Source organism: Coturnix japonica, chromosome 4 (assembly GCF_001577835.2).
Source record: "Coturnix japonica isolate 7356 chromosome 4, Coturnix japonica 2.1, whole genome shotgun sequence".
Taxonomy (NCBI): domain Eukaryota; kingdom Metazoa; phylum Chordata; class Aves; order Galliformes; family Phasianidae; genus Coturnix; species Coturnix japonica.
This window is the reverse complement of record NC_029519.1, coordinates 74910870-74929953: the sequence shown is the minus strand read 5'-3', so window position 1 is coordinate 74929953 and position 19084 is coordinate 74910870. Positions and strand designations below refer to the sequence as shown.

General features: G+C 43.3%; 1 protein-coding gene across 1 annotated transcript in view; it reads left to right on the top strand.

Moving 5' to 3' along the window:
- Positions 1 to 403: 403 nt before the first annotated feature.
- The window catches only part of FAM193A (family with sequence similarity 193 member A), a 65584-nt gene continuing 46903 nt past the window's right edge, over positions 404 to 19084 (top strand). Inside the window, exon 1 of the mRNA XM_015862793.2 lies at positions 404 to 885. Coding sequence (XP_015718279.1) covers positions 634 to 885 — 252 coding nt within the window. The 5' untranslated portion in view covers positions 404 to 633. The remainder of the gene's footprint in view (positions 886 to 19084) is intronic.

Here is a 19084-nt window from a genome sequence, read left to right as displayed (position 1 = left end):
CGCGTTCCCCGCGGCCTCGGCCCGTGTCTCCTCAGGTGCCGGCGGCCCCTCGCGCCTCAGTCTCTGTGGGAGCGCCCGGCGGCCGCGGCCCCTTTAAGACGCGGGGCTGCGCGTCACGTGGTGCTGGCCGTGGCGCTGCCGCGCGGCGCTGTAGTCCCCCGCCCGGGGTGGCACCGTCGGCCGGCGGGGCGAACGGCGGCGGGCGGGACTACCGCTCCCAGGAGGCCTCTCGGCGGCGGCTGACGTCAACGGCCGCGCCCAGCGGGGTCCCGCGATGCACGCCGGGAGCTGTAGTCTCCCGTCTGAAGCGTCCAGCGGCAGCGGGGCGCAAGAGAACTACGATTCCCGGCGCGCCCCGCGGGGCGGGTCACCGTCAGCGCGAGGGGGAGCCCCCCGACGTAAGGGGGGATCACTTTCCCCTTGTGTCCGCCATATTGGACGGTAACTCCGCTCACGGCGCTGGGGCCGAGCGGTTCGTGCTGCCGTGACACTCGGTGCGCCCCGCTCCGCTCCAAGGCTCCGGGCCGCCCCGCCCGCAGCCGGCAGCTCCCCGCGCCCCTTCCCCTCCTTCTCCTCCTCCTTCTCCTCCTTCTCCTCACCCCGCTCCCTCCTCCCCGCCCGGGTGTCAGCGCGATGAGTCCGGCCGACGCCAAACGCGGAGCCAAGCGCCGGAAGAACAAGCGGGGCGGCGGCCTCGGCAGCAGCGGCGGCCCCGGACCCAGCGGGGGAGGCGGCGCAGGAGGACTCGGCAAGGCCGGGAACGCGGCGGGAGCGGCGCCTCTGCGGGCTGCGAGCCAGGCGGCCACCGGCAACCAGAGCGCGGGGGGCGGCATCATCAGTGCCACGGGCGGAGCGGGCGGCGGGGCGGCGGCGGGACACGGAGAGGTGAGGGAGGGCTGGGGGCGGGGGGGGCTGCAGCGCCATCCGACATCTCCTCGCTGCCCTTCGCCGGGCCCGGGGGTGGGGGGAGCTGGGGAGAGGCCCCTCGGGGCCGTGGGGATGGGAGAGGCCCCGGCTCCTCGGCCTTTGTGGGGGAAGGGCGGCGCGGAGCCCTGCTGAGAGCAACCGGCTGCGGGGTCCGCGCCTCAGGCCCCACCTTCATCGAGGAGCTGATGGACGAGCCGCGGGGCAGCGGAAATCGGGGGGGAGAGGGACGGGAGCGTGGGGCTGAGCCGGGCCGGCAGTTGGCAGCTCGGGTGGGCGTTGGGCTGCATGGGAGGTTGGACCGGGGCCTCCAAATCGTGTAGATCTGGTCCGTTATTCCTTAAGATGGTGACACTCATTAGGAGCTGAGCGTGGGGTGTCATTGGTTCTTTTTTCCCCCCCAAGAAATCTCTCAAGGATTAAACCTTTAGAAAGGCGTCCGATGGCTCAAGTGATGAGAGAGTAAATAAGTTGATATGTCTTTCCCTTAGAAGGGTTACCTCGGGTTTTTCTGTTGTCCACACAAAGGTTGCATTGAGGTTTTCTATTGACAAAAGGATTTCCTGCTGACAGCATCTTCAGCCGGCCATGTGTGTCATGCAGCCTGATCTGCTTCCTCTCTTGCCCTCACAAACTTGTACGCATGAGGGGGAAGGAGAAATGGCTTTTGTGCTATGGGGGGGTTGAGATACTGTCATGCAACAAATGCTCTTTATATATATATATATATATATATATATATATATATATGTATATATATGTTTTTATATATATATATAAGGCTTTCAATGTAATATTTGGCCCTGCTAGGCAGGGGGGTTGGAACTACATGATCCTTGAGGTCCCTTCCAACCCGGGTGATTCTGTGATTCTGTAATATTTTGCCCATCTATTTTGGTAGGTCAATGAGCAATTTGGTAATGGTAGGTGAGCATATTTTGTTCTTTAAATCTTTTTGTGCCATCATATTTTGGTTATCTGGGGCTCGCAATGGTTCATAGGAACCGTCTGTGTGTTCTAATCTAGTGCTTATTTCCAAGTGTTGTTAACATTTGTGATGGTCCCACTTGTATGACTTGGGGTTGGACTCGATGATCTGTAGAGGTCCCTTCCAACCCCTACAATTCTGTGATTCTATGGCTTATTCAGAACATTGTGCACAATGGTGAAGAGGTGTGGAAGTTATTTGTGACTTTACAAATTGTCACTGAGCAGTGTTTGTGGTAAAGCCTCTTGCTTCACCATCTCCTGTTGGGAGATACATCTTCCTCTTTGGTGTCTTGGAATCCAGGTTTATTCTGGCACAGGTTCCTAGGTGTCACTGGGATAAACATGATAACACCAAAGGAAACAAGCAGTGGAGTGATGTGCAGAGCAGCACGTGGATGTGATTCAAAGCAAAGGCTCCGCTATCCGTGAGGTTTTGATCTCCTTGTGTCTCATGGTTACGATGCAGTCCAGGACTTTGGTTGTCAACTAATTGTACTCGATCAGATCTGATGACATTTGCATTAAAAGCCAGCAGCACCTCTAGGTTTTCTACTTTGTGTTTCTTCTTCACTTTGGACCAAGTAGTTCTTAAGAAGATTTCTTAGTCTTCAGGGTTCTTTGATTGAAGAGTGTAAGTTGTGCTTCCCAAATTAAATGCGGTATTTCAGCATTCAATTTCTGGAAAAATACTTTGGTCTATTCCTTATATTAATCCATTATTCATACTCTTCCAAGTACGTGCAACGTTATTTTGAAAACATTTGTGACTTTGTCCTAGTTTTTAAGGTCTCAGATGTGCGTATGATTTCATCAAGTGTTTCTGCCTTGTTAGCATGGTAGGAGTGATCCCGAAGGCTGGTGGACGTCAAAGAAACCATTTAGTTAAGCCAGAATAAACCTGTGGCAAAGATCTTATTTGATCGAACAGTGAACATTATGGCCTCAAGTTGCGCCAGGGCAAGTTTAGGTTGGATATTAGGAAGAACTTCTTCACAGAAAGGGTAGTTAGGTACAAGAATAGGCTCCCCAGGGAGGTGGTTGAATCGCCATCCCTGGATGTGTTTAAGAGCCGTTTGGATGTGGTGCTCAGGGATATGATTTAGCAGTTGTTAGAGTTAGGGTACTATGGTTGGGCTGCAATTGGACTTGATGATCTTTGAGGTCTTTTCCAACCTGGGTAATTCTATGATTCAAATTGGTATATAATGGAGATAGATAAATCCCAATCCTCAGTTTCCAAAGGGTAAATGCCTGTGCTTGCACCTTTAAAATTGGCACAGAAGTTGCCAATACTTAACATTTAAATGACAGTTTTGTTTCAGATGCGAGATCTCAAATTGCCATTAACTTGTTGCTTATTTGAAAATGTGATATCCTTAATGGTTAATAATTCGCTAATTAAGGGTACATGGTCAAAACAAGAGTGTGTTCTGTGAACGAAGGACTGGCATATGTTGCTTCTGGATGAAGTTGAGAAGGAAAACTGTGTGTTTTAGATGACTGATCGCTTCTAAATTAGGTGCAATGTTTGTTTTGGCTGGATGGAAAGTAAGCAAGGCTCTAATAGCTGTGAAGTAGTAACCAGACTTGCTTTACTTGCATCTTATGCAGCACATTGTAAAGTTCCTGTTAGTGGGCAAGAACATCAGCAGTCAGTTCTCTGCTGGACCCACGTATTTGGGAATATAAGTTTATTCAATTATATAAAACATTGAAAAACAAAAAAGGAGAGGGGATTTTTGTATTTTCTGCAGTGTTTCTAGTTGTTCATGTGCTTTTCTGTTTCATCTTGCATCACTTCCATGAGCTGATATGGATATTCTGGATATTGTAGGCATGTTCTTCTATTAAGTTGCATTAAATGCTTCTCCCAAGATTTATCTAAACTATAGAATGAAAGAAGAGGTTTAAGAAATGATCCTGTATGTGTTCTGTGTTCCTCTCTATCCATAATTGTTTAGAATTAAGTATACATTGTATATCTTTTATAGAATGGCTTTATTTGTGGTTGAAACTAAAGTGCGTGCTCTAGAATTGATGTTCTAGGTGAGACTGTTGTAGCCAAGTAATATATTTTAATTGAGCCTCTTATTCATCATCTTTGGAGTATTATTTTTAAGACTGGAGGCCTAATTGTGTGTTAAAGTGTGTGCTAAGTCTTGCTCTGAGCTTCAGGTGGGTGACACCTAATGGAACGTTACTGTTAGCTACCTTGCCCCGTGCACGTGCTTAAGAGCATCAGAATTCACCCACTGCAGCATTAGCAAATGTTTTAGAATGACTGAAATGAAAGTTGAATGAATGTTTCATTGCCTGTGTTTCGTCTTACAGAACTGATCACAGAAGCGTTAGGAACAGTCAGGTATCCTACAAGTGATGGTCATTTGTGATCAGAAAATGAAATATTCTGAACTTTGATATGTGTATTTAAAGGGAAAGGCTATACTGTCTGTTTTGAGTTGTTTTCAATTCAATAATACGCTGCATTGGGCCTTCTTAATTTCCTCCTCTCCATTTTTGGGTATTGGTTGGATTATTCATGCTGTAAGGAGCACTGGGCTGTCTTAACCCAAGTGCTGCTGTGGGCAGGTGGGCTGTACTTGATGTGTTGGGATAATAGGGATGAAGGGCTGCTGTCCATGGCTGCCCTGCAGTGGTGGGATCTGCTGCAGCCCCGATTGTCTTGTATTCAGCTGAATAATTCAGAAGCCATTTGACCATTTTCTTCCTTCCTTTTCTCAAAGTATTGTTTATATCTGTCAAGTGTAGCAATGATTAAATCTTGCATTTGAGAGCTGGCTTAATTTTCATAACCTATTTTGCTGGACTTTTCTTACAGATACAGTTTCTTAAATAGATACACTATTCATAGCGGACTGTACATCGCCGCTCTATGGAGCAGGTTTGCTCATCAGCTTTGTAGTTGAGTGCTCCAGTTGATTGCATTTCACAGATATCCGTGCTTGATTTGTTGTTTGAGGTTTTCCCTTTTCTCTCTTTCCCCTTCAGTGATTCAAACATTCAAAAGAAAAGATATATCTCTAAAGGTGAGCTTTCTCGTGAGCTCAAAGTTGATTGAATAGCCAGCTTTTGTACTTTTGTGTAGCCCCAAAAAAAGGCAAATGTGTTTTGATCAATTTTTATTGAGGATCAGATAGATTAGATAGCTCTAATAAGTAATGTTGTAACTTCAGGTTGAGGAAGTAGGTATTTTTATCAACTCAAAATACTTATTTTATGAAATAAAATCTTTGGACAGTCCAGGAGCACATTTATTTCTCTAAATGCAATTCACTCTTTATTTTAAATGGAGGTGCAATCTCTACCTTGAAGAGCTTATGCTCTGCTTGCTCCTTAATAAAAGGAGATATAAGAGAGCAGATGAAAGTATTAGGATTGGTTTTAGGTGGCATGGTTGAGTTAACTTGCTAATTTAGAAGGGGAATCTATTGTGACTAAAAGTTTGAAGTGTTCTACTTAGATTCATTCGAAACAAGCTTAATGGTTGCATAACATTCGCATTAATAGCTCTTTCTTAGCGTCTTCTCATGATCAGTTAAGGCATTTTTCTGCTAATAGATGTGAGGCCACAGGCATATCCCTATTACTGTTTGTTCAGATCGTGTAATGCTGCTCCTGGGAAGTGTGTGCCTGCGTGTACTCGTGACCTTGACGTATTTCCAATCCCCGATGGCTCCATTTCTCCCCCACCTCCTGCACCTGCTGCATCGTGATCAATTGATAACGAGAATAATTGGTTGTGAGCTATGAAACTAAATGTGGGGAAAGTGTGTCCAAAACAAATTGCATCTGGGCAATTTTAGTGGTGTCTAATCAGTACTAGTGAAGTGTCCTACTATGGCTTTGTTATGAAGGCAATGGATTTCTTTTCATTGCTTCATTGGTTACAAAGCGGTTGAGAGATGAAAAAGATATTTTTGACTATTAAAGTAGTAATAATAATAATAACTCCGTTCCCTTCCCAACTTCTGCTTCCTGACTGTAAATGAAACCTTGTTGATTTAGAGCTTGATTAACATGAAAAGTTCCTCTTGAAATGTGTGCATATTGGTGACAGTATTCAGGATTCAGGCTGCTCTTCCCTTTCTATTATTGATCCAAAATAGTACCTGGTGTTTCATTTTTTGTGTTTAATCTCGTATTTTCTTTGTTACTGCATTTATCCTTTTGTAGTGGTGTCCCACCATGAGGGGAGTCCTCAGATCCCTTTTTGTTTCCAGTTCACGTATGGAAGGGATTCCTCTTCTTCCCTGACATCGTTGAGTGCATGTGGAGTTTCAGTTTGGTTGTACTTGGTGCCTAAACGGGTAACATTCACTCCCTGATGTGTTTGAAGTTATTAGGAGAAATAACTAGAAATCATCTTGCATTACTTAGGATATATAGGGCTTCTTGTGTGTTCCAGGCAGGGTTCTGGGATTTATGTGGATCCTGGTAATCAGAAAAGATGTAGTATTTGTTGGGGCTTCCTCAATGCTGGGGAAAGAGGCTATTAGTCATCTTTTATTTGAGTTTTGAAAGCCGTTCCTATGCTTTCCTTTCTTGTGGTAATTTTTTACTTTAATGGTGACCAAGGTAGCTTTGAACGGATCTGTTTAGAGGCGCATTCTATATGTGAGAGCTTTGTAGGATAATTAAAATAAGGAAATATTTGAATTAAATAGATAGATGAATGCTGCGGTCCCTGTTAATGACTTAATCTACAAGTTTCTTGTGCTGCAAATGAAGAGTTCAGCTGGGAAATGACACTTATAATGCTGCCCTTAATGTTATTATGGGAACTGCCAAAAATGAGGCTTGTCAGGGAATGCAGTAAAATAAATACACCATTATTTTTTTGATGTGAGAGTTATTTAATTATATATTGTTAAGATTCAAGGCAGCCTATGACATTATTGACCTTCACCTCATAGCCGTGTGAGCAAATAAACCAGAAATAGCATGAAAGCTATGTCTGAGCAGCATAGTGATTCTCCCATAGTATATTTTCTCAGGGCAAATAATTTGCTATATAGGATATACAGCTACTCTAGTGGTGCAGAGCTTAGTCTGAGCACCACCTTAGTGAGTGGATTTCAGGGAAGCTAATCACTGCTTGTGTGATTGTGAGTCTGCCTGTGAGCTGTTTGGGGCTGTGGAACTGGAACTGTCTGTGTTTGACCGGTGATAGTGTTGGAGAGAGACTTCCTTGGAGTGTGAGTTTTAGCTTTGTTCTTATATGATTAACTGAACTTCTTTTGTACAAGCTACGTAACATAGGAAAAGTGTAGTTCTCGCCATTCTAATAATTATAAGGGACACTTGAGCACCTGAGAGAGAAGCAATTCTGAATCATACTGTGGAAGAACCTTCTCTCTCTGCTCTTTGCTATAGAAATCCCTAGGGGAATTTGGTACAAGCTGGGTGCCCAGAGTTGGAGAGGGTGGAAATCTCTGTAGTAGACTGTATTTATCCTTTGCCTCTTTATATATGACTTTCTCATTAAAAATAAAATAGAATTAGAGCCCAGAAGGGTTTAGATCTTGCTCTCATCTTAACCTTGGTCAATTCTTAAAACTGAAAAAAAAAAGGAAAAACCCAATCTTCATTCAATTTTAGGAAGTAAGAAAGGATCGACTAATTCACATTTCTTGGAAGAAAAGCTCTGAGTATAAAGCCCTATGAAACATGTTATGTGTGTTCTCTTCTGAAACCCTAAGGAAGAAATCAAGTTGGCTGTGGATGCTTCTGTAGATGTGTAGTGTTATCACATTGGCACTTCATGAAGTAGATCCTCTTGCACAGTGCATTTTGGCTGTAGTCATCCTTGAATGCATCCGTTTATTGAACTGCTGTGTAGTAGGTTTGTCAAGTGTGTGCTTCTGAAGGAGCTCCAGAAACGTGAGTCCCCAGTCACCAGGTAAGTCTTTGAAGATTTCTGTGACACTGTATTTTGGAGTCTGGAGCTTTGGCTGTCATAGGTCTAGAGCAGGTTCGTCAGCAGTGGCATCGGGGTTTCAGGACTGTGGCTGGGGAGATGCATTGCTGCTACCGCAGGAAGGCTGGGAGCCTGCGCTGTAAAGGGAGCGAGCGCTGGTTGCTGGGGGTGCATGTGGATGGCAGTGGCTTTTTGAGAAAGCGGATGGATATTTTTTAACTGATTTGGCAGCAGTTCAGTGGTCTGTGAGCCACGAACAGATGGAGGATGTGATCAGCTGTTGGGGCAGTGTTTGCTGCTCTAAATAGCTCTTGCTTGTCTTCTCCAGGGAAAAGGTACCAGGCTGGTTAGGTGCGCCCGGTTGGCAGCCCAGGGGACTTTGCTGTTCTAGATCTAAATCTTGAGATATCCATCTTTATTTTTCTAGGTGCTAATTATGCCTATGCCATCAAAAGTGTTGGTTAAATGATGCCTTGCAGCGCAATGTCAGCGTTTGCCTGTAAGTCAGTTGTTGCTCATTTTGGAAATTAGAGTTTCTCTGCTTAAAAATTAAAGCAGAATCAAACAATTTAGAGACAGTGGTTGGTTCATTTCATTCTGTGTGTATGCTGAAAAAATAAGTTTCCTGAATACTGTATAAAATCATGCATCACTAGCATATGTTACTCTACTGATCAGTATTGGTTTACTAAGCACTAGTTGATATATTCCCCATAGTAAATAAATACAGTAGTTGTCCTGTGAGTTTGTAAAGGGCTCCATGGGCCCATACCAAATGTGTAGCTTCTTAATTAGGAATGTAAACATTAGCAACTTAAGTCTACACTGGGGCTTTTAGCACTTAGACTTCTGTGGACAGCAGTGAAATAATTGAGAGATGTTTTTGTTTACTTACCTTTTTCCTCTGCCCCTTAACGTCTGCTCACTCACCTTCTTTAGGAAATCTGCAGGCATAGTAGAGGTAACCATTGAAACTATTCCCCAAGCGGAGTATTGGAGATTGAAGGATAGAGTACTAGGCATGTTTCTCCACAGAAGCCTTAGGATGCTGACCATGGTGGGAATCCCATTTAGTTAATAATACTCAGCTTTTGGGGAGAAAAACAGACGTGGCGCTTTGTGTAAGGACCATCCATCTCTTGAGGTGGCTTTTATATGGAGTTGACCATCTGAGGTAAGAAATGATCTGGATTTGTGGTAGTAATATGCCTTTCAGGTGGACTTGGCACAGCTATGCAATAGCATGGCTGTCCAGCTGGTGTGGAGTAGCCCTGAATGATCTTGTACCACCATTACCACCACTAACAACTGTTTGGGAGTTGTGAATCTGGGTATATATAAAAAGACCAAGTCCTGACCAAGACCCAGAAACAGCATCTTGATGCAGTTTGTGTGCAGGAAAATACTCCCATCTCAGGGATTGGAGTTGGGTTTTGTTGGCATGCTGCTTGTCCCCATCTGTCAGAAGAAATGGGTGGCAATTACAGGTCTGGTAAGTTAAAGGAAGTACAAGTCTGTTCTGTGGTTAGTGAATGAGGAAGGAAAGAATAAGACTAAAATGGTAATTCTTTTCCTCCCGTGTGCCATGGGAGAAGAGTTCATTTGGATGAGGAGAAAGAACTGCAAAAGAGCAAACATTATTGATGTTGCATGAAAAGAAGCCTAGCCTTTTGAGATACGTGAATGAGCTGAGGAATGAAGGACTCTCAAACATCAGCTGGGCATGTCTGTATGTAACCTGCTTCTGTTGAACTTGACTAATAAGGTTTTTTTAATGTATCACTAATGACAAACACTCAAAATCTGTGAAGGGCACGACCAAAACTGAATTATATTGGCATTGTAAAGTGGCACAAAGGCCATCCATTGTATCCCAGTTATGGAAGAAGTCTATTAATGCAAGCTGCTAGTCTTTAAAATATGCTTTCCTTTTTTTTTTTAATTAAAACATACCTTGTTTGTAGCACTGGAATTTGTTGGAGAGTGCATTAAAAATAATGTACGTGTAATGTTTTGCAGAGCACTGGGAGGCTTTACCTTGACTCCTGTTCTGCATGAAGCTTTGTACTGTCAGGCTGTCGGTGGCAGCTCCTCACAAACAAAAGAAGCGGCTTTAGGCAGAGGTGCCAGACTTGAATGCGCACTGCCACCCGCTTCTTGTCTTTGATGCTTCTTTCAAAGAGCAATAGCTCACACAGCTGCGTGTTGGTGCGGTTGGAGTCGCTGTGCTGACTGTGGTCACTGCAAACTTTTTGCTTTCTTCTGTATTTTGTGACTAAAGTAGTTTTGCTTTTCAACTACGGTTTTTCTTGCTGCATACAGAAATGGCAGCTCTCAGGGCAGATTTCTTTCAAGGCTATGAAGGTGGTGCTACGGCTGCGTTGTACCTTCAGCTATTTCTTAATATTATGTGGTAGCTGTTTATTTATTTATTTTTTAATTTCTTTTTCTCCCCTTGGCCCAGGTGCAGCGAACTAACAGGAATGGTGTGGTTTGAGAAGTACTCGGAATTAATGGTGTTACCATAGCAAACTTTGGTTTGGATGTGACATAAAAAGTTAGAGAACCTCTTTCAAGTTCCGTAACCTTATCAGAGAAGCACCCATTAATTGACTGCTTCACACTTGTAGGGAATGTCCCACAAAGGAGAAGGTGAGACACTGCATTCGGATAGTCCTGATGTTGATGTGAGCCCAGAGGCTTTCACGGACAGATGTGTGGGTGAGAATGCATGTGTGCTCATATGTGTGCATGTAGGTATCCCAGCTCTTTTAATCACGGCGTTCTTGAATGTGGGTTGGTGATGTTTCTCTCACAGTGTAGGTGTGAACCGATCTTTGTGTGCATGCAAATATTTTTGGGTTAGGAGAACATGTAGCATATGTGAGTGTTTAGGCTGCTCACAAGTCATAAGTAAATGTCTGAAGATGTTTTCTTTTAACACTGAGTTGCATGGTGAAGCCAGTCATTGGGGAGCACAAGTTTGCCTGAAAAAGCAGATCTGAGCCACAGTACAATTTTGCCAGCCTTTAGTGTTTAATTGGTGTGGAGTTAATGACCAAAAGATTTCTTAATTGCAGTAATGCTTCCAGGCTGCTTATCTTCAATAAGCCGCTACCACAACAGATGGCAGGTTAGTGGTTTAGCTGAGGTTGACTGGAAGTTTTTCACCACTTGATTAGCCATAAGTTATGTATGTGACTATAGAAAGTAAGAATCTTCATTGGAGCAGATATCAGATGCATTTCCTGGTATTGTGTTTTATTTTATTTTATTATTTCATTGAGTAGGCAGTTGGCTGAATATGAGGCAGCAGTGTGCCCAGGCAACCAAAAGAGCCAATGGCGTCCTGGCTTGTATCAGGAATGGTGTGGTGAGCAGGACTAGGGAAGTCATCCTGCCCTTGTACTCTGCATTGGTGAGGCCTCACCTTGAGTTCTGTGATCAGTTTTGGGCACCTCAGCACAGGAAAGACATGGAGGTACGGGAGCCCAGAGAAGGGAAATGAGGCTTGTGAAGGGCTTGGAGAATCAACCCTATGAGGAGAGGCTGAGGAAGTGGGGGCTGATTAGTCTGGGGAAAAAGGAGGCTGAGGGGAGACCTTATCGCCCTCTTCCAGTACCTGAAAGGTGCTTACAGTGAGAGCAGGGCAAGTCTCTTCTCACTCGTGACAAGTGACAGGATGAGGGGAAATGGCCTCAAGTTGCACTAAGGTAAGTTTAGACTGGATGTTAGGAAACATTTCTTTATAGAAAGGGTAGTTGAACACTGGAATAGGCTCCCCAGGGAGGTGGTTGAGTCGCCATCCCTGGTTGTGTTTAAGAGCCGTTTGGATGTGGTGCTCAGGGATATGATTCAGCAGTTGTTAGAGTTAGGGTACTATGGTTGGGCTGCAATTGGACTTGATGATCTTTGAGGTCTTTTCCAACCTGGGTAATTCTATGATTCTAAGTGATGGAATGATTTTATACTATCAGAAGGAACGGAACTTCACAGTATTGTCTGTGTGATCATCTGTACTTCATATTTGCTTCTTATTACTGGCTATTCCTGTGATTCATCTCCACTTGCTGTGATTCTGTGCTCCTTGCCATGGGCTGTTGGGACTTGTACCACTGTGTGCTGTGATTTGAGGCAGCTTGGAGCAGCGGGCTGGGGCTGACGGGGCTTTTTGTTACTGCAGCACTGGCTGAGAGGCTGAAACCCAGAAGGAAGAGTGGACAAACTAAAGCTTTCATGCTGTATAGGTACACATCGCTTAAAACAAACAAACAAAACCCCAACAACTTACATTTTCTATGTAAAAAGGTGATGTTTTTTTCTGTCCTGGAAGCTGCTGTACTTGAAGGCTTTTCTCCCCTAGCTTGAATTTTGAAACATTAAGTAGGAGAGGCAGGAACTTTGTACTGAGGAGCATTGCATTATAATGAAGTTAAATATTAATTACTATCTGATGTTTTAGGAAGGGCTGTTGCTGGCCACCCAACATACTGGTTTTGAGAGTTACAGGGCAAATCGTGACCTTAATAATGATATATTTAAAATACTATGTCAGTTGCATTTCTTTAAACTGGACTTGAATATGTTTTATAATGAAAGTGAAGAGCAATAATCTTCTGTAGATGTTTCAAGTTATTTCGGGCTTATGTTTTCATTTATTTCATTTATTTTCACTTTACGCTATTGCTTATAGCTGTTCCACATCCATGCTTTACCTTTTGAACTTCATGCTAAAGGCTTTGCTGCTGGTCAGGAGTAGCTGCTTGCTCTGACAATGCGTTGCTACAATCTTACCAAAATACATATCTTCAGTGTCACTGGTAATAAAGATAGTGTTGCTGAATAGTTGGGTGGTTGGTTGGTGTGTGCAGGTCTTGGAGGCTTTCTTGCTAAGGAGCCCTTTAGAATCTGATGTTTTATACTTGCAAGGTATTTGTGTATTGCCACAGCATTCCCTAAAAGTTCCTTTTTCATAACCCGAGCTTATTAGACTCTCAGTGGGAGCTCATGCTGCTGGATAGTTTTTTGGTTCCTTTTGCACTTTAAATACTATCTTCCTGTTTCATACCAGGGCTGAATGTGATGTTCCAGAATCTATCTGTGCTGTGAGATCTTAATTTCAAGTTTCATTCCTTCTTATCTCATTCATTTCTCCCTCTCCTGGCCAATGGAGACAGTACTGGTTACACTTGTCAGCTGTTTGCCTATCTGTTCTCATAATGACCCTATTGATGGAGACACCGCAGCCTCACCATGCAGCTTATTTTTGTCCTGAAATGCTTTACTGTTAGTTTTCTACTGTATGATTTGACTCTCTTGCTGCAATTCAAGCACTTCATTGCTCGTTCTGTTTGAGAACTGACTGTTCCTACATGCAGTAAGCTGGGTGTCCCTGCTTCCTTCCAGCCTCCCTGACAGGTAATACTGTGTGGATGTCATACTTGTTCTCTTGTAGAGTTTCACCACGCTGTTCATGTCTGCCTTGAACTGCGCACAGGATGAGTTGCAGTTCTCCACCTAAGACCTTCTGGAGCAGTATTAGGTGGAAGGATTATGTCATGTGTCACATAAGCTATATGTCCCATTGTAGTATTAGCCTTTTTTCAGGTCTGACCTTGCTGACTCTCATGTATGTGTTGCCTGTATCTGTTTGGAAATTCACAGCAGTTCTATCCAGATCTTGATTTTTGTCAATTAAGCAGTTTCCTGAGTAAGGCTGTCAAAAACTGGATTAATCAAGTAAATCAGGACACATTTTATTTTTTTTTTTTTTCTCGTGTAAGTCTGTCATGGCAAAAAGACGTACTGATTTGACAGTGCTTTTGACAAAACCAGAGTGGTGCTCCTCTTCTCATTATCATCAAAGTGTTTAACAGTAATAGGTTCAGTTACTTACTTGACTTTTCTGGGAACTGAAGCAAGGCAGAATTGTTCCCCGGGTGCTTGTCCTTCTTATTCCTTCTTTTTATTTATTTATTTATTTAAGTAGTTTGTTCGTTTTAAAGAAAGGGTCTTCATTCACCTTAATCTTAACTTCTGGTACTTTGGGCATCCTCAGAGTTTTTGAAGATGATTGATTTCAGGATGACTTGAAGGGCTTCCTGAGCTTCTTAACTAATGTTATCAGATAAAGCCAACCTGAGGAGGGAAAAAAGCAAAAACAAGACCAAAAACCCACAAAATATGGCTGTTCCCAATGGTAGGCTGACTCTGAGTGGGCATTTTTCCTCTTTTGTTGGTACTGATTGTGCGAGTCATGTGCTTGTAGCTCATCTCTGTAGTGAGGACCTATTCTTCCTATATACTTTATTTCCTCTTCAGTAATGGACAGATTCCTTCTCATTATTACTAATGTACTCAGCGTAGCAGCCTCAAACTGAGAATTATTTCATTTTGTGCCTTCAGCCTTTTTGATTTGTCCCCTCCATTCTCTTGCTCTTGCTACGCGTGTTATTCATTTTCTCTGTGCTTTTTCTGAGTCATTATTCTCTTGCTCTGTTTTCTGTTCTCTTCTTGTGCTTGGTTGTCTTGACTTTGTGTCTTTTATGCCATTTGAGACTTAGTTCTTCCTTGCCTTAGTCTTCTCTTCTCCGAGTTCTTATTTAATGATGTTAAATCTGTCTCAGTTTGTCTCTTGCTGTTCTTTTTTCCTTTCCCTCTTCAATAACCGTTGACTTTATTGTTGCTTCTAATGAAACTGTCTCTCAGTGTTTACTGTCAGCCACTTCTTTCTTGCTGTCTGCAGCTAAAGGGAGACTGTTGCTGTATATGTTTTAAAACAAAAAGTCAGCAAGTTCTTCAATTCCTGGTGGACGTCTGTGTTCTGTTTCCAGCAGATGCTTAAGTTCTTAATTCCTTGTGAGAAGAGCTCCTGTGATGTACTTCACTCTGCCTTGTGTCCAGAAGAGGTATCACCCACTCATGCACTGTTTTAGGTGGTGTGTTATAAGCTTGTAGCTTTGTTGTGCCCACGTGCTTTCTCATATTTATTTTAGCTATAAGGCCTAATATACCTGGGCTTTTGGAATTAGTTTGTTTGGTATTTGTTTCTTCTGTGAACTGATTGCATCCTCTTTCTTTCAGCCTTCCAGCTGGAATTTGGGGCAGTAGATCATAGTCTTGACCATGTCTGAAGAATCCCATCTCCTTTTCTCATCACACAGTAGTGTGCACATTGGTAATACACTAGTGGGTTGGTTGCTTGTTTCACATCGACTTGATGTGAATAATTACATTCTTCTTTCATTTTTTATTGGGTTTCCATTGCTTATCTTGAAACACTTGTGTTTTGCTTGTGTAAAGAAGTATTTTATTTAACTGAGGTTGGGAAACAGGACAGGCTTCTTTTATGTCTTAATTCCTTGAAATCTTTCTTATTCTTGCTTTTCAGCCTGTGGAGCCTCATCATAGGATCAGAGTAAGCAGTTTCTTTCTGGTGCTGTGACCAAACACATGGGATTTGGGTTGTCTGCATGATTAATTATTGTCATGTCTGAGTTGTTATATGAAGGGCTGGTTGGGATCTTTCAGCTTCAACCTCTGCTTTCTGCGGGGCTGTATAACTGCTGCTCACGTGTTCCCGTTCTGTGTTAACAGTGTGATCAATTCCTGCATGAAAAAGCAATCAGGAGCAGTAGCTGATGTGATGAGAGAACACTGAACAGACCCTGTGAAGAAAATACCTATCTGCTTGTAGGTTGGACGTGGTGTACATAGTTTCTGCTTTTCTTAGGAGCTGCTGCAGTGAGTTACTCGGGGCTGAAGGAGGGCAGAGAACAGCTAGAAGAATGGAAGGTGAAGCACACCAAATGTTATGTTTCAGTAGCGTGTTTCATTTGGCTATGAGAAAATTAATAAATAGTACAATGTATGAATGTACAGTGGACAGCTTGAGCTGGGCAATTTTGGGAAAATGAGGTGCAAAGACATAGTGTGATATGGATGGTAGCTCATCTTGCAGTTCATTAGCTCTGTGTTCTAAGTAAGGCCTCTATCTGGTTGTTATAATTCCCGTGTTAACACTTAGTTGCTGTGTGTTCTGTAATTCTGATGATTGTTGTTAGGTCTGGCTATTATACCAGGGCTCTGCATCTTACTGATGCTCATCTTGCAGAATTAAAGGCACCTAGACCCAGCAAACTTTCTCTGCCTTAATTGTCTGCTCCTGTCCACAGCGTGTGCCACTTACCTCACAGCTTCATTTCTCTGCTGGGGCGGAGAAGAAACATAACTGGTTTCAAATATTATATTTCGTTGGACCTTCTGAAAATGCTGTTCCTTACACAGGGCTTTCCTTCATGTCTCAGGAGATCTTACTGTCAAGAGTATGGTTAACTCTTTATCAGTGTGCCTGATTCTTTTCTACTCTGCCCTGGTGAGGCCTCATCTGGAATATTGTGTCCAGTTCTGGGCTCCCCAGTACAAAAAAGACAGGGATCTCTTGGAAAGAGCCAGCGGAGGGCCACAAAGATGGTGAAGGGCCTGGAGCATCTCCCCTATGAGGAGAGACTTAGGGAACTGGGTCTGTTTAGTCTTGAGAAAAGAAGGCTGAGAGGGGACTTGATCCAGGTTTATAAATACCTGAGGTGTGGGAGCCATAGTGGTGAGGCTGGTCTCTTTTCAGTAGTGCGTGGGGACAGGACTAGGGGTAATGGGATGAAAGTACAGCATAGGAAGTTCCGCACAAATGTGCGGAAGAACTTCTTTACAGTGAGGGTGACGGAGCACTGGAACAGGCTGCCCAGGGAGGTGGTGGAGTCTCCTTCTCTGGAGATAAATTTAAGACCTGCCTGGACGCCTACCTGTGTGACGTGGTGTAGGGAGCCTGCTTTGGCAGGGGGGTTGGACTCGATGATCTCTAGGGGTCCCTTCCAACCCCTACAATTCTGTGATTCTGTGATTCAAAGATGAATTTGTCTACAAAGGAAGGAAGGATTGTTATGTGGAGCGTGTGCTTCTCATGAAGTTTGGAGGTGTGCAATTGAAACAAATTCTTCTTTCCCTTTTTATCCAAAAAAGCCTGGGTTTTGGTGGCTGCACAGCTAGGGAGTACAGACCTGAATCTCCTTTACTCAAGTCTAAGGTTCTCTGCTGTTAAATTCTGTATTCTGTATTCCTGCTGCCATTTAACTTGTAAACTAGGGAACTGCATTTAATGCTTACAGTGAACTCTTAAAGTATAGCTAGTTATTGTATTTTAATGAGTAAGAGACACAATTCTCTTCCTCCCATCATGACTTTGTGTTAAATTTGACTTTATCATACTTCATCCTTCTAGTAGTCAATACTTTTGCAATACTTTAGATAGTGAGTGAGCATTTTTGAGGGCTGTGAAGCAGCACTGATACTCTCCAGTGTCTCAAACAAGCAGCATGGTGCATCTTAGAATCGTGTTTCCCTTTAGCAGCCTTTGGGATGAGCTCAAACCACTAGTATAGGCATGTCCTTTTGCTCATTCACTTCCAAATCTTGGTAGAGAATTTATCTCAGAGTGTTTGTTAGCAAATACAGCAGGAGATGCTTTTGAAGCCCTGAACTCTTCTGAGTTCTTTAACGTTTCTTTAAGATGAGAAATGTTTAGATTTGGAGAGAGCTGGTGACTGAAAAGCTCTGACAGTTGGAAGTGTGAAGTATAAGAGATGATGGGGAGAACTTAAGATGGAAGAAAGACAAAGTTATCAGTACAAATCGTAAAGTGTGGGCATACACAGTCATAGCACTAAAAAAATAAAAACAGAAAAGTTATTTCTAATACTTGCTTTTCAATTTCCATGCAGTATCCCAGATGGATGTAATACAGAATTTGGAGAAGATAATGGTATTAATTGCTGCTGGCTTTAATTGAATGAATGTTCTTATTCAGCCAAGTAATTGATAGCACACAGACATACTGTAGTTTCTTGGCTGCGTAGCTTAAGAGCTGAGAGCCTCGTACTGCCATTTGTTGGGTTTTGTTGGAAAATACTTTTGTTGTTGTTGTTTTTAGTTAGGAAGAGAACTAAGATACAATCACAAACTGGATGAGCACAAACTTATGTTGTGGTTTGTGGCCTCCTGGTTTGTATGGCATTTCTACTGCAAAACACAGGGTTTGGATTCTTCCTGTCACTGCAAAGGAGCAGTGAACATGCAGACGTCTCATCATTTTGTTAAAGCAAGCTGTAGTATTTCTGCGCTAAACTCCATTTTCACTTGTTCTCTCATTAAAATTAAGCATAGATTTTTATGACCAAGATTAATGGTTTGGTTTTGTTCCGAAAGTGAGGTTTTTCTTCTATTTGTGATCCTGTGGGAAAATGGCTCACGGGCTGAGACTGTCCAATTGCACGGAGTGACGCTGTTGTTTAAAAAGGGAAACTTGACAGTTGGATAAAACTACTTACTGTTGTCCCCCAAGGGCAATATCTTTCATCTGCTGCAGTACAGTAGGAATTTCACTATGGTAGATGATGCGGGTTTTGCTAGTACGTGTTTATGGTTTTAAACGTGGTGTCAATTCTCATTCTGAGACTTGAAGCTCTCTTATGAGCTGAGGCGGATGGCTTTGGGCTCAAGGGAAGGGGAAGACAAGATCAGACCTGCAAGCAAGAGGTGTTTCTCATTGCATCCAGGACCTCTTGCTTTCCCCACTGAAAGGCAATTAACTATTAACCACGGGAGGCTTCGGGCAGCACTGCTCACTATACCATTAATAGCTGTTGCTTGGAAGCCTGCGTCCTCCTCTGGGAAGGGCATGTGCCAGGCTGCAGGGACGGGAAGGCTGTGTCTTGTCTAGAGCTTTTATCTTTTTGTCCTGGGAAGCTGTTGGTTAGTAATTACCATTGCAGCTGTAAATGTGTATGTGCCTGGTGGGTTCAGGGAGCTGTGGCAGCTCTGTGAACTTGTGTTTCTGTTGCCTTGGAAGAATACATGAAACTTTATCAGTGAAGTTTCTGAAGAGCACAGCGTCTGGGATTTAATAAAAAGAGTAATAGGAAGCTTTCAGGTGATACAGGATGGATGGTTCTAATGCAAGTGTGGCCATGTATCATGTAACCTACCTAGGCAGATAGACCTTTGTGGTTGCAGCGCTGAAGGCACCTATATGCAGATGGATGCACAGACTGTAGTTTATTACAATAACTCCACTAAGTAGCCTGGGCCTTGAGTCTATGACTCTTAATAGTATCCAGTAGAGGAGCTGGGTGGCTGTTTTGTATCTTGTTTATGCTAGGTCATGTCTATTGAGAAAGC